At 42.1% G+C, this 14,853-nt stretch overlaps 1 protein-coding gene across 1 annotated transcript; it reads left to right on the forward strand.

Moving 5' to 3' along the window:
* The first annotated feature begins 3,712 nt into the window (after positions 1–3,712).
* Positions 3,713–14,293, forward strand: LOC139398534 (regulator of nonsense transcripts 3A-like). Its single transcript, XM_071144482.1, has 7 exons — positions 3,713–3,816; positions 3,914–3,969; positions 4,075–4,233; positions 7,819–7,952; positions 10,367–10,664; positions 11,248–11,325; positions 14,078–14,293. The coding sequence occupies exons 1-7, from the start codon at positions 3,759–3,761 to the stop codon at positions 14,249–14,251; spliced, it is 957 nt and encodes a 318-aa protein (XP_071000583.1). The 5' UTR covers positions 3,713–3,758; the 3' UTR covers positions 14,252–14,293.
* The last annotated feature ends 560 nt before the right edge of the window (positions 14,294–14,853 follow it).

Raw genomic sequence — 14,853 nt, forward strand, 5'->3', positions numbered from 1 at the left:
TAGTCTCTTATGGTCAATCTTCCAATGATATGCCTACAAATACGTCACAATGCTGTAGACACCTTGGGGAAAACGTAAGCTGACTCCTAGCTCCTTCACAGCCATATAAGGAGTCATTGGCATGAGGCAGTTTCAAAAAATGCGGCACTTCCTGATTGGATTTTTATCTGGGTTTCGCCTATAACATCAGTTCTGTGGCACTCACAGACAATATCTTTGCAGTTTTGGAAACGTCAGAGTGTTTCCTTTCCAAAGCTGTCAATTATATGCATAGTCGAGCATCTTTTCGTGACAAAATATCTTGTTTAAAACGGGAACGTTTTTCATCCAAAAATTAAAATAGCGCCCCCTATATCCAAGAAGTTAACCACTGATTCCCCGTCTGGTCTCTTCTCTGCACCTGGGTCCAACCTCACCATGTCACAGCAAGCTTCAGCCAATAACATGGACCCAGCAGAGATCACCCAGATCAAGAATGTTGTAACCCACCAAGGAGCACTGCTGGGGAGGCAGCAAGAACAACTTCCAGATATCAGAAACCCTCCGGGCACTTACCGGCTCCCTCCAACCACAGTCCAACCCCAACACAAGAGGAGCCAATGCCCAAGTCTCATCACACAGGGCTACAGGTGTCTCCATAGTTCCTTCAGAAACACTGCACTGGGAACCCAAGATCCCAGCCCCCTGAGCGGTATGACGGCCACCCAGGAGGACACAAGGGATTCCTCACCTCCTTGTTCCACACCAATCGGGCCATGAACGCCTACATAATCTCTCTACTCTCGGGCAAGGCCCTGACGTGGGAACAGCAGCCACCATTCTGCAGGTTCATATTAGCCTTCACTTCGAATAGTCTTCGACTACCCAGTCAGTGGACAAGAAGCGGCCAGCCAACTGTTCAACATCCGTCAAGGGTTCAGACCAGTGGCTGAATTCGCCATTGAGTTCCGCATCCTCGCCACCGAGAGTGGGTGGAATACGGAGGCGCTGGTACCGCTTTTCACCAGGGGGGTTGTCTAACGCCATCAGAGGGTAAATGGGCAAGACAAAAGAGTTAAGTGCCTTTGAACAGGGTATGGTAGTAGGCTGGGTGGGTAAGGTGTTCTTAATGCTTTGTACACTCAGTGTATGCTGCTGTATAGTGGCAAGAGTAAATAACTGCATGTATCTTAGCAGCTAAAAGGAGCATGAAATCGCTAGACTGCCTGTTTGTATCAAGCTTATGTTTGTAATACTGACAACAAAGTTTGTATGAACATGTCAAGAATTTAGGCCTATTCTGTGTAAAACATGTAAATAGCTGCATGTAGCCTACTTCCCTCCTGCAAAAGGAACATGCTTACTTATTTACATTACTTACTTATGCTTACTGGGTTGGAATTTTATTTTATTTTTGTAGTTTGTTGGAAATTGCGCTTATGCTTAATAGCCAGGGTTGGGTAGGTTACTTTCTATATGTAATCCGTTACAAGTTACCTGTCCAAAACTGTCATCAGTAACCTAACTTTTAGATTACCCAAACTCAGTAACGTAATCAGATTACATTCAGTTACTTTTAGATTACTTTCCCATCAAGAGGCAGAAGAAGACAAAAATGTATGTTACCAATTGAACAACAACATTGCAGGATAAATAAATGTTAAAGTTTACAAAGCTGGCTGTATATGGATGTTAAATTGTACTTTATGGGTTGGTTGTGTCGGCTTCTTTCGAACCCATCACTTTCTACTACAAATAATAATACGATTAAATTAGATATTTGCATTAAAAACCAAAGTCTACCAGAATTCCAGTCATTTCAACTAAGAACTTATTAACCAGCCGTGCTCTGTTGTTTATGATTTTGTTGTCATGGAGGACTGATTGGGCTCATTGATTCGAGTTGAAAAAGAAATGCTGCGCTCATGGAATGGCAGGCTTTGAGCACTACTGAAATGTGCTATTTACATGTGAAAAAGGAATGCCATATGCGGCATTTGCTATAGGCCTATTGTTTACCTTTTTTGTTGGTGGTGAAACGTTGATATTTTGATAATATGCAGCTGTTTAAAGGCCGAATCAATATATGAAACAATAACCAAATGGGGTGCCCCGCCTCTGTGTTGGTAAAAAGCTGAGGGATGGGTGTGGAGAAATGTAACCATACCTCATGATATCAAAATTATTGTTTTAACCTTGTTATGAGGCTATAAAGTGTTTGTTTACATTTACCATGTTTTACAAACACTGGATAAGCTTATATGTTGGGTTCTCGTGGAGTGTGACAGTTGAACTAAGCTCATGAGGCATTTCTAAGTTCTATTCTTCAAGAATCAATGGATGTGTATGTGTAATATATATAATTTTTTAATCCAAAAATGCATGTAGCAACTACAGATTGCCCCTGTAAGTCTATTACAAGTGTGCGAGTTTGAGCATGTGTCCATTAGGCCTATGGATTTTTTTATTTTATCAGCATGAATTAGATTGAGCAATAAAAGCCCCACTTTTATTCCATAGGCTGGGATCCGCACTATGCAGCTGTTGCAAGAGTGCATTTTTCACTGGCTGTCCTCTAGTTTAAAAAACAATGATTGATAGGCAGGGTAAAGTTCTTGAATTCAACCATTATTGGGTTCAAATACACATTTAGATTTGGGAACAGCCATCCAGAACAACCACAATCTGTAAGGTGCAAATAGCTAAATGAGAGAGCAGCAGTGTGATTCACATCAATGCCCTATGTAGATATCAATAATAAGTGATATCCATATCACCGTAGACTACACCACTGCAGTCATCCTTACCTCCAAGCGTTTATTCAAGTTGGATAATCTTTGGATGCCGACAGCAGTCGCACCATTGGAAGACATAGCTTGAACTGTAGCCTACAAAAGCCCATTCCTGCTCTTTTCCAGCGATCCATCAAACTAATTTGGTGTGTCATCAAAGTGGTCTCTGACTTGTGGTCAAACTTGCTCAGGTGGAACAAACTTGAACTTGCGTCTTTTTTCAATGCTGATTTGAATGTCATTGAGAAAACAGAGAAGTGTCAAATATGTTTTTTTTCTCGCAAACATCCTTTCTGAATTTAAAAGTAATCCTCAAAGTAAATCAAAAAAGAGTTTGTTCTTAAGTTCTTAACTGACTTGCCAAGTTAAATAAAGGTTAAATTAATAATTGTTTTTTAAAATATAGTTTTTCAAAAGTGTGTGTAATCTGATTACTATCTTTTTGCTGGTAATGTAACAGATTACTGTTAGTTTTTTGTAATCCCTTACATGTAACAGATTACATGTAATCCTTTACTCCTCAACCTTGTTAATAGCCTACTGAGGGAATGCAATAGTTCAAACAGTTTTTTTACAATATGATCAAGGAGCGGGGAGCGGCAGCGCAGCACTGAGCACAGCAGCGGAGTTGGCACTCAGCTATGTAAAAATGCGCAGAAATATCTGTATTTTTATCTTGGGCAAATTGGGATACAGTGAAGGATAAACATAACATACTTTTCTATACTTTTCTATTTTGTGAATAGAGATACGCAGCTATTATGTCAATCACCATTAGCGTGGCCCCACCCCATAACGTTACCGCCTGTCATCTTGAGCTTTTAAACTCAATCTTTACCCACACTTTTCTTTACCACTACATCCTTTTGTAACAAAGTGACTGATTGACGTCCTCCCTCTTCTTGACTCATCCTTACCCTTCTCCCCCTTGCAGACCCGGAGTACCGGCGGTTTCTGGAGAACTACTCCTGTGATGAGGAGAAGTCCATGGCCAACCCCGAAACCCTGCTGGGAGAGATAGAGGCCAAGACAAAGAAACTCATAGGTATTGGATAAATCAGTCAGTCAGTCTGTCTGTCTATCAACCAAAAAGTCAGGCAATCAATCAATCTGACTTTACATTATATCTGATTGAATTTCAGCCAAAAGAACAACACCTCTTCTGGAGTACATCAAGAATAAGAAACTTGAGAAGCACGTAAGAGTAATGTAACAGTGAGAAATAATGCATTTATCGTTGCCCTTTGTGGACTCCTATCCAGATGTAGATCAACTCTCAAAATAAGATGCAATTTCTCTGTAGAGGATAAGAGAGGAGAAGAGAGAGGAGCGTCGACGCAGGGAGCTGGAGAAGAAACGGCAGAGGGAGGAGGAGAAGAGGAAACGGAGGGAGGAGGAGAGACGCAAACGCAAGGAGGCAGATAAACAGAAGAAACTATCGGAGAAGGAGATCAAGATCAAGGTGGTCACTGGTTCTGTTGACACAAAGTTAAAACCAAAGAACATTTGTGACCGACCCATTCGATTCTGTCTTATGTACCAACATTTTATATTGTGTTTTTTACATTGGATAAAAGCAGAGACACAGAGCTAGAAAATGGTATATCATACACTACAGTTTAGGAACAATGGTTAACGTAATTCTGCTATGAAAGTTGATAAACTTGTAACCTCCCTTTTGAGAAAATGGCCCTTGAATGTTTTGGTACACCTAGTGGAGAGCTCAACTTTGTCTACACCCATTTAGCATCGTTCACACCCTCTAACCTTTAGCCCCACCCATCACTTTAAGGATTCACATGTGAGGCCATATACTAAACAACTAAAGATTTCAAGACAAAAGGTTGGTTTATACTACGGGTGTATCGTAAATTTAATCTGGGGTGCCAGAGTGTGCTCAGAGTGCGCTCTGGGTATTCGTAAACTAAGAGCGTTGCCAGATTGTTCGTTCATAAATTCAGAGCTTTTCACTCTAACTCTAGCAGAGCTGGTTAGGCTTTTTTATGTTATCCGGAGCGTTAATTACTGCAACTGTGCTGTTGGCAACAATTTAAATACGCTTTTTTTGCCAACGTTTGCTGACACCGGCCATATTCAACAGGTACTGAGTGTTCACAAATCGTCAGTTATTCTGCGCTCAGGCACACTCAGACGAGAGTGTTCTGAAATCGGAGTAGATAGCCAGAGCGAATTTACCAGCTACGTCTATCGAGTGGCGCAGTGGTCTAACGCAGTGTGGGCTGTGCCACTAGAGATTCTGGGTTCGAGTCCAGGCCCTGTCGCAGCCGGCCGCGATTGGGATACCCATGGGGCGGGACACAATTGGCGCAACGTCGTTTGGGTTAGTGGAGGGTTTGGCCGGCAGGGATGTCCTAGTCCCATCGCGCACTAGCGACTCCTGTGGTGGGCCAGGCGCAGTGCACGCTGACACGGTCGCCAGCTGTACGGTGTTTCCTCCGACACATTGATGCGGCTGGCTTCCCGGGTTAAGTGGGCATTGTGTCAAGAAGCAGTGCGGCTTGGTTGGGTTGTGTTTCGAAGGATCCACAACTCTCAACCTTCGCCTCTCCCGAGTCCGTATGGGAGTTGCAGCGATGAGACAAGACTGTAACTACCAATTGGATACCATGAAATTGGGGAGAAAAGGGTATATAGAAAAAATATATATATACACTGCTCAAAAAAATAAAGGAAACACTAAAATAACACATCCTAGATCTGAATGAATGAAATATTCTTATTAAATACTTTTTTCTTTACATAGTTTAATGTGCTGACAACAAAATCACACACAAATTATCAATGGAAATCAAATTTATCAACCCATGGAGGACTGGATTTGGAGTCACACTCAAGATTAAAGTGGAAAACCATACTACAGGCTGATCCAACTTTGATGTAATGTCCTTAAAACAACTGAGGCTCAGTAGTGTGTGTGGCCTCCACGTGCCTGTATGACCTCCCTACAATGCCTGGGCATGCTCCTGATGAGGTGGCGGATGGTCTCCTGAGGGATCTCCTCTCAGACCTGGACTAAAGCATCCGCCAACTCCTGGACAGTCTTTGGTGCAACGTGGCGTTGGTGGATGGAGTGAGACATGATGTCCCAGATGTGCTCAATTGGATTCAAGTCTGGGGAACGGGCGGGCCAGTCCATAGCATCAATGCCTTCCTCTTGCAGGAACTGCTGACACACTCCAGCCACGTGAGGTCTAGCATTGTCTTGCATTAGGAGGAACCCAGGGCCAACCGCACCAGCATATGGTCTCACAAGGGGTCTGAGGATCTCATCTCGGTAGCTAATGGCAGTCAGGCTACCTCTGGCGAGCACTTGGAGGGCTGTGCGGCCCCCCAAAGAAATGCCACCCCACACCATGACTGACCCACCGCCAAACCGGTCATGCTGGAGGATGTTGCAGGCAGCAGAACGTTCTCCACGGCGTCTCCAGACTGTCGCGTCTGTCACATGTGCTCAGTGTGGACATGCTTTCATCTGTGAAGAGCACAGGGCGCTAGTGGCGAATTTGCCAATCTTGGTGTTCTCTGGCAAATGCCAAACGTCCTGCACGGTGTTGGGCTGTAAGCACATCCCCCACCTGTGGACGTCGGGCCTTCATAGCACCCTCATGGAGTCTATTTCTGACCGTTTGAGCAGACACATGCACATTTGTGGCCTGCTGGAGGTCATTTTGCAGGGCTCGGGCAGTGCTCCTCCTGCTCCTCCTTGCACAAAGGCGGAGGTAGCGGTCCTGCTGCTGGGTTGTTGCCCTCCTACGGCCTCCTCCACGTCTCTTGATGTACTGGCCTGTCTCCTGGTAGCGCCTCCATGCTTTGGACACTACGCTGACAGACACAGCAAACCTTCTTGCCACAGCTCGCATGGGTGTGCCATCCTGGATGAGCTGCACTACCTGAGCCACTTGTGTAGGTTGTAGACTCCGTCTCATGCTACCACTAGAGTGAAAGCACTGCCAGCATTCAAAAGTGACCAAAACATCAGCCAGGAAGCATAGGAACTGAGAAGTGGTCTGTGGTTATCACCTGCAGAACCACTCCTTTATTGGGGGTGTCTTGCTAATTGCCTATAATTTCCACCTGTTGTCTATTCCATTTGCACAACAGCATGTGAAATTTATTGTCAATCAGTGTTGCTTCCTAAGTGGACAGTTTGATTTCACAGAAGTGTGATTGACTTGGAGTTACATTGTGTTGTTTAAGTGTTCCCTTTATTTTTTTTGAGCAGTGTACAAAAAAATATAAATTGCTTGAAGATGTAATCCGGAGAAAGGTGTTTTATACAACAGCCTTCTCAGTGTTCTCTTTTTGACTCTGAGTCTGCATATTTGCAAACAAACGCCAGAATTTCCTCAGCTCCTTAGCTATCATACTCTAATTCCACTGATTTCAAAACTCGGTCCTTCAGAAAGTGGAGAGCAACATTTATGTAGTTCTATTATGCAATATCTTTCAAAAAAGACATCTTAGAAAGGAATATCTACCCATACTGACCAGCTCATGTTATAGACAGAAGCGTGCTACATGGCAGACCAATCTGACCTCCTCTCTTGGCATGTCCAACACACTCATTATCTCAGCCAATCATGGCTAGCGGGAAGGTTGCCACCTTTTTCTGTGGCTAAACTGACTTGGCTCGTGATTTAACAATTTTATTTGTATTTACAGATGGCATGCATGTTTTTTATTAAGGCATATGAAAGTCCACATGTTCCAGAAGGCATTTCTGCCAAAAAAACACATTTAGATCAAAATAAAAAAAATTATGTTCAAATGGGTCTCTAGTGGCGCACGACATCCACCTAGTTTTCTGGAACGTGTCCCATTTTGAGTGGTATATGCACATTCACCAAATGAAAGCTTTTAGGAAGCCCTTTGTGAGCTGGATTTTGTTAGTCGTAACTATTAGTCAGATAGACAGTAATTTCGGTACCCAGAGTTAAGGCTGTGACCAGATTTTATAGTTAGTGACTGTTTTGTTAATAACTGTTGGTAGTTGTTGGGTACTAAGTGTGTTTTGGGCTTGCCTCAGCTCCTGAAGAAGAGTGACTGGGACGATGATGTGGACTCTGACAGGCTCAAGGACAAAGGAGACAGTGGGGACACAGAGAGGGCCAAGTGGGACAAACCCAGTGGACACATGAAGTCAAAGGAAATCAAGGACCCGTAAGGAGCTTTTAATGCACTATTCATGATATTTTTGTTTTATATCAGTCTCTGATGCTTTGTTTTTCTCAGTTATGAGAAACCCAAATTGAAGTTAGCTAGTGGTAAAGGACGAGATTTCTTCTATACTGTGAGTTTTCTTTCCATATCACAGTGGATGCCACATTTGGCTTTGACCAACCTGAAGCCTTTGTGACAAAACCAATGTTTCTAGCCAAGGCCTGGTCATAAGCTGATACCACACCCCATCCAGTGTTAAACCTAGGGCTGTTGCAGTGTTCTTATTAACGCCACACTGGCAGTCATGAGTCATAACCGCAGTAAAATTATACAGTGACTGTTGAGTCACGGTAATCTCCTTTTATGCACTCAGGTCAATTGTTGGTAGTACCGTAACGAACATTAGGTGGCTAATGGCCTGGTACTCAGGGGTCTATTGTCCCTTTAAACACTCTGACATCAATGCAAATGAAATTGAAAATCACATAACACTTATCATCAAAACAATGTCATGCTTTCAAAACTCTCCCCACTGTGATGATACATTTGAAGAAAGAAGTTCAACAGCAGGTTGAAACTGACTGAAAAACATGGTCGGTCATTGTGGATGTTGTTTCAAAGCCTAACACAACAAAATGGACAACGCCTTCTAAGGTGATGATTAATTCAAAACAACCACATGCATATTAGAGCTTATGCATATGCATAAGAGGCCAAGCTCGGGGAAAAAACCCTGAATGAAAATAATGATTGTGCTGTTATACAATACATAGCCTACTGCATATTACGCATGGCAGAAAAACATACAACTAAACTGATTTAATATGTCTTTGGTACATAATTGGTCTAGCTTTTAGGCCTACTCCAAAATTAAACACATTGTATTATTATGCAAACTGGATGGCCTGGGTTACCTCATGCTACACTCCAAAATGTATATCCAGGAGTCTAGGAGAGAATGTATACCCCTAGGCGATGTTGTTGGTTCATTGATTGTGCAGGGGGTCTTACAGTTGTGGTAAATGTGTATATGATTTTGAATAGCCTAGTAATAGGGATTTTTTTTATATTTTCATAATTAATAGGCTGACATTAACGTTACCTTTAGCTACAAAATATCTCACCACCAATCGTTTCCATCTGCTCCTCTCCTTTATTCCTTTCTCAAGCGTGCAGAGGAGATGACAACAGTTCAGTGAAATACGTTTTGTTGTGAAAACATGTTACTATCATTGTTACCGACAGATTTCATTTGGTTTCCCAAATTAAGCATTGGGTAGCTGCAGGAATAGAGTTTGAGCCTATGGCATCCAGAAAATCGCCTGTTGTGTAGCGAGTGAATGATCCTGAAACAGTGGTTGATATGTGGAGTGAAATAAGGGTTCTTGTATTTATTTCTCAGCTGCTCATATTACGCATAGCTCCCCTACAAAACCCAATTAACCAAGTAGCCTATCCGGCGTAACTGAAAAACGGACAGGGGGGAAAACACGTGGCCACTTTTCGCTATTGGAGTGTGGATGACGTGTTTTCCCCCCTGTCCCTGCTCAATGGGCCATTCTAAATTGAGAGTAATTTGACATATTAGTAAAGACAAGATTCAATTGAGAATAGTCTGATGGGTGAAAATATGATCACTTGATGAGAGAACAGCTGTGCAACCTGATGCAAGGAACAGAGAGCAAGCTTTTTTTTCTCCCGACTTTCTCAAATCATCAATATCCTGTAGTCGCATCATGCACCCCATATGTTTTTTGATTTCTAAGACATTTTAAGGTAAGTATCATTCACAACTAAAGTTGCCAACTAACTCTAAATGTAATGTATAGGAGGACCTGCTTCAAATGATCACTTTTACACTCAACATAGCCACAACATATGCACACTTTCTCCGGAATGGGAAAAATCTCCTTTCTATTTCTGTCACGTTCTGACCTTTATTTCCTTTGTTTTGTCTTTATTTTGTATGGTCAGAGCGTGAGTTGGGGTGGGCAGTCTGTTTGGTTTCTGTTTCGGCCTAGTATGGTTCTCAATCAGAGGCAGGTGTCGTTAGTTGTCTCTGATTGAGAATCATACTTAGATAGCCTGGGTTTCACTGTTGGTTTGTGGGTGTTTGTTTCCGTGTCAGTGTTTGTCGCCACACAGTACTGTTTCGGTTTCATTTCATGCTCACGTTTATTGTTTTGTTTTTTCATAGTGTTCAGTTTATTTATTAAAGTAATCATCATGAACACTTACCACGCTGCATCTTGGTCCGATCCTTACTCCTCTTCAGACGAAGAGGAGATCTGCCGTTACAATTTCATTCAGTTAAGTTCAGGCTTTTGCATGACAATAACGAGCTGACAAAATGTAATGACCGTCACAGCCCTAGTCATAACCAGTCTAACTGTGCTTCCCTTTCCTGCCACTAGGGGTCAGATGGAGAGCGATAAGGAGCAGAGAGAGCACGGCCGCAGGCAGAGAGACAAAGACCACAGAGGAAGAGACGAGGAGAGGAAACGACAGCGCCACCACTACGAGTTCGACAAGTCCATGCGGTGCAAGGAGGATACCAAGTGGGGTAAAGGCTACTGCCAGGACCGGGCAAAGAAAGATGGCCAATACCACAGCTCCTACTCCTACGACACGTGCGACAAGGTGGTCAAGGAGGTCAGAGAGGACATTGGCGGTAGCAGGAAGGACCGCGTCCGGAACAAGGTGAGCGACAAGGTGAGCAAGAGAGGTAGGTTGTTGTTTTGTGGTTGATTTTTATTTAAAGAACAATGATAATATAAGCAGGTTACACCTTTATTATTGTGTAATTATTCCTGAAAGTACAATATAACAAGTATTGTTGCAAGGTTTGAGTCCTTTGGAATTCTTTGAGGATTTCAACCTGTCGTTAACCGATTTTTAAATGTTTTCAAGTAAACAAAGGTTGTTTTATGTTGTTGTGATATATTCAGTTTTTTTACGATACAACCCTACCACACACATTTCCAGCTGCTTGTCACACTGCTTGTACAACCTAGTCTGTGTTTCATCAGCTGTGCAAACAGACAGTGCTATACTGTTGCAGGGAAGTGGAGACATTTATATTTCAATATAACTTTATTGTCCACGAGATGAAAGATTTACAAGCTAAAGATGATCAAAGGTACAGTCATCATACATTGTGTTAAAAACAGTGAGAATTGCAGTACATGTGCACTACACATAATAACACACATACATACAAACTCACATGTATAAATACCTTGACATAGGACATATTTGTATGTAACCCCCATTGATCCAGGCCTGTGTCTCTCAGTCTGTGTTAGCCTATCAGGACAGAAGGACGTCCCAGTCAGAGGGGCCACACCAGATACGAGGGGCTCTGCCAAACAAGGTATAGTCAGCTAGTCTTTCCACCACCGGCCAAGGTACAGCTATAGCTAGCCTTTCTACATTGGGGATGAGGAGGGGCACACAAGGTAGTGGGATGGTGCACCAAAGTATAGATGTATAGCTACTCTTCTACCCTTTGGTCCTTTCTACATAGGTGGCATATTTGAAAATCTGCTAGTACACCTAGTTTTTCTATAGTGAGTGAGGTTACTAGTCTTACTAGTAGCCTTTCTATAGTTAGATCGTACCACAAAAAAAGTGTGTTTTGCGTCCCTTTGACATTTTAAGTAGAAATTGTGCACCAATTTTAACTTTAAAAAGCCAATTATATTAAATTAAGTTACTTTTAATAAAAACCACATGGAAAATTCAGTAAATCTGATTTTTAATATGAATGAAGTCTTGCTAAAGTGCCAAAATTCTGAATTTTGACCTTTCCCTCTGTGCATCCTGTTACTTCTAGGAACATTGTAACTGGCTTAACCCCAAAATGTCCCTCGTTTTAAGGTCAACCCTTTTATGTGAACTGAACTGTTGTTTTAATATGGCCAAACTATTCCTTTAAACATTTTTTAAAAATTCCATAGAAACATTGAACATATAATTGTCGAATCATAGTGTAAAAGCAGGTGAGCTGGTTCTACTCTTTTTGGCCATTTTCTAGTGTTTTGTGGTGGAAATCTGAGTGGGACGAACAAAACACATCACCCCTGTTACCCATACATCGGAAGACAGGCTACAAATGTTTTAACAAATTTCAATTGTTTTGTGAAGCTTGCATTTAGTCAATTGCCCCTCCCAGTTGCACACAACAAGCTTCCATTACCCCTGTCACAAGGGGATTTATGGCTGATTTAAGATTAAATCATGAACCCTGTTACAATCAACCCTGTTACTTTATTTGGTCCTTAATAAGCACTTGCTATAGTATTTTTCTTGAGATGGTAAAACATGTTTTTATTAAGTTGAACGTCTGCTCTTTATGGAAATGTTGAAATTAGGAGATTTTTTTTTTCTTTTACCAAGGTACACTACCCGGCTTTACTACTGAAATAAGTGAAGGCATCCCACCGCATCTTTTGGAGGCTCCATTTTCAATGACATAAAGATAAATTAATATACATTGAGTGTACAAAACATTAAAAACACCTTCCTAATATTGAGTTAAACCCCCCCCCCATTTTGCCCCCAGAACAACCTCAATTTAGCGGGGCATGGACTCTACAAGGAGTCGAAAGCAGTCCACAGGGATGCTGGCCCATGTTGACTCCAATGCTTCCCACAGTTGTGTCAAGTTGGCTGGAGATCCTTTGGGTGGTGGACCATTCTTGATACACACGGAAAACTGTTGAGCGTGTAAAACCCAGCAGCGTTGCAGTTCTTGACACAAACCGGTGCCCCTGGCACCTACTACCATACCCTGTAACTCTTGCCACCCTTACACAAAGACCAGGGAGGTTTTCCAATGCCCTGCAAAGTAGGGCACCTATTGGTCGATGGGTAAAAAAATAAAAAAATAAAGACACTGAATATCCCTTTGAACATGGTGAAGTTATTAATTACACTTTGGATGGTGTATCAATACACCCAGTCACTACAAAGATTATAGCCATCGTTCCTAACCACTCAGCGATTTCACCATGAGGCCAATGGTGACATTAAAACTTCCAAGTTTAATGGCTGTGATAGGAGAAACATTTGGATGGATCAACAACATTGTAGTTACTCCACAATACTAACCTAATTGACAGAATGACAGAACAAAAATATTCCAAAACATCCTGTTTGCAATAAGGCACTGAAGTACTGCAAGACATGTGGGAAAGACATGTGGGAAAGCTATTTACTTTCTGTCCTGAATACAAAGTGTTATGTTTGGGGCAAATCCAATACAATACATTTCTGAGTACCACTCTCCATATTTTCAAGCATAGTGTTGGCTGCATCATGTTATGGGTATGCTTGTAATCGTTAAGGACTGGGGAGTTTTTCAGGATAAAAGAGAAATGGAATGGAGCTAAGCACAGACAAAATCCTATAGGAAATCATGGTTCAGTCTACTTTCCATGAGACACTGGGAGATGAATTCCACCTTTCAGCAGGACAATAACCTAAAACACAAAGCCAAATCTACACTAGAGTTGCTTATCAAGTGGACAGTGAATGTTCCTGAGTGGCCGAGTAACAGTTTTGACTTGAATCTACTTGAAAATCTATGGCAAGACCTGAAAATGGTTGTCTAGCAATGATCAACAACCAATTTGACAGAGCTTGAAGAATTTGGAGAATAATAATAGGCAAATGTTGCACAATCGAGATGTAGAAAGCTCTTAGAGACTTACCCAGAAACACTCACAGCTATAAACGCTGCCAACGGTGATTCTACAAAGTATTGTATCAGAGGTGTTGAATACTTATGTAAATGAGATATTTCTGTATTTCATATTCAATAAATGTGCTGAATAGAAACATCAAAACATTCTTACAACCCCAAAGCTTGTGAATGTGGCGCAGGAACCACTGACTCACGACCAATTTTCTACTCTGAGATGCTTTGAGGATATGGCCTCTGGAATTAAAAGAAAGCGCAATGTAGAATCTCCATTGAGATTGCTTTTTAGTCCAGGACTTGTCAATCTGTGTCCAGTAAAATATAGTATAGTTTAGCACCCATTTTGTGTTAACAGTGAGTTTGTGCTGTTATTGTAACCGAGATCTCTCTCCTGTGTTTCTGCCTCTTTCTCTCCATACAGGACCGGCCTGCCATGCAGCTCTACCAGCCAGGCGCTCACAATCGCAAGCGCGTGAGCTCTGCGATGAAAGGTTATGAGCTTCCCATGAACCGCTCGCCAGATCACGCGGCGGCGGACCGCTGCTACGAGGCCGTCGCCATGGAAACGGGCTCGGAAAAGAGCCCAGACGAGTAGTCCAGTCTGTCTGCTCTGATAAGCCTTTTCACAATATTTACGCCTATGAATTATGAAGCCTTTATGTTTTTGATTATATAAATGCTTCAAAATTCACAAAAAAGTGACGTGAGCTGATGAAGATGATCTCATAGAACAAAACGTATAAGAACCCCTGTTTACCACAGAATTATTTTTTTCCGTTTATGAAAAAAAAACATTAACTTCCCCATAGGCTTTGACCAACGAGCCATGGCGGAGTTATTAGTGCCTACAAAAAGACGACATTACTATTGCTCTCTATTGGGCTGCCAGATTGTAGGCTTGTGTGTTACTAAACGGCATGCATGCACAAGGCTTTGGGGTTGATGGAGCTGCACTCGCCCGTTGAAATCATTTAAAGTTTACAACGATTCTGGGTCAAACCTTTGCGCAAATAATTTCAAAAGGATTTGAAGATTGGGTCACCCATGATTGGGGTAGGAGAGTAACAAAGATCAATCATTCCCTATACATAATGGAAACCTTTTCATCTTGTTCTCCTTTGTTGTATTCTGTACATCACAGAGAATTTTCTCTGGATGCGATTAGATTGTGTTTTGTCAAGCATGACGGGACTGAAG

The sequence above is a fragment of the Oncorhynchus clarkii genome, unplaced genomic scaffold (genome assembly GCF_045791955.1).
Source record: "Oncorhynchus clarkii lewisi isolate Uvic-CL-2024 unplaced genomic scaffold, UVic_Ocla_1.0 unplaced_contig_1294_pilon_pilon, whole genome shotgun sequence".
Taxonomy (NCBI): Eukaryota; Metazoa; Chordata; class Actinopteri; order Salmoniformes; family Salmonidae; genus Oncorhynchus; species Oncorhynchus clarkii.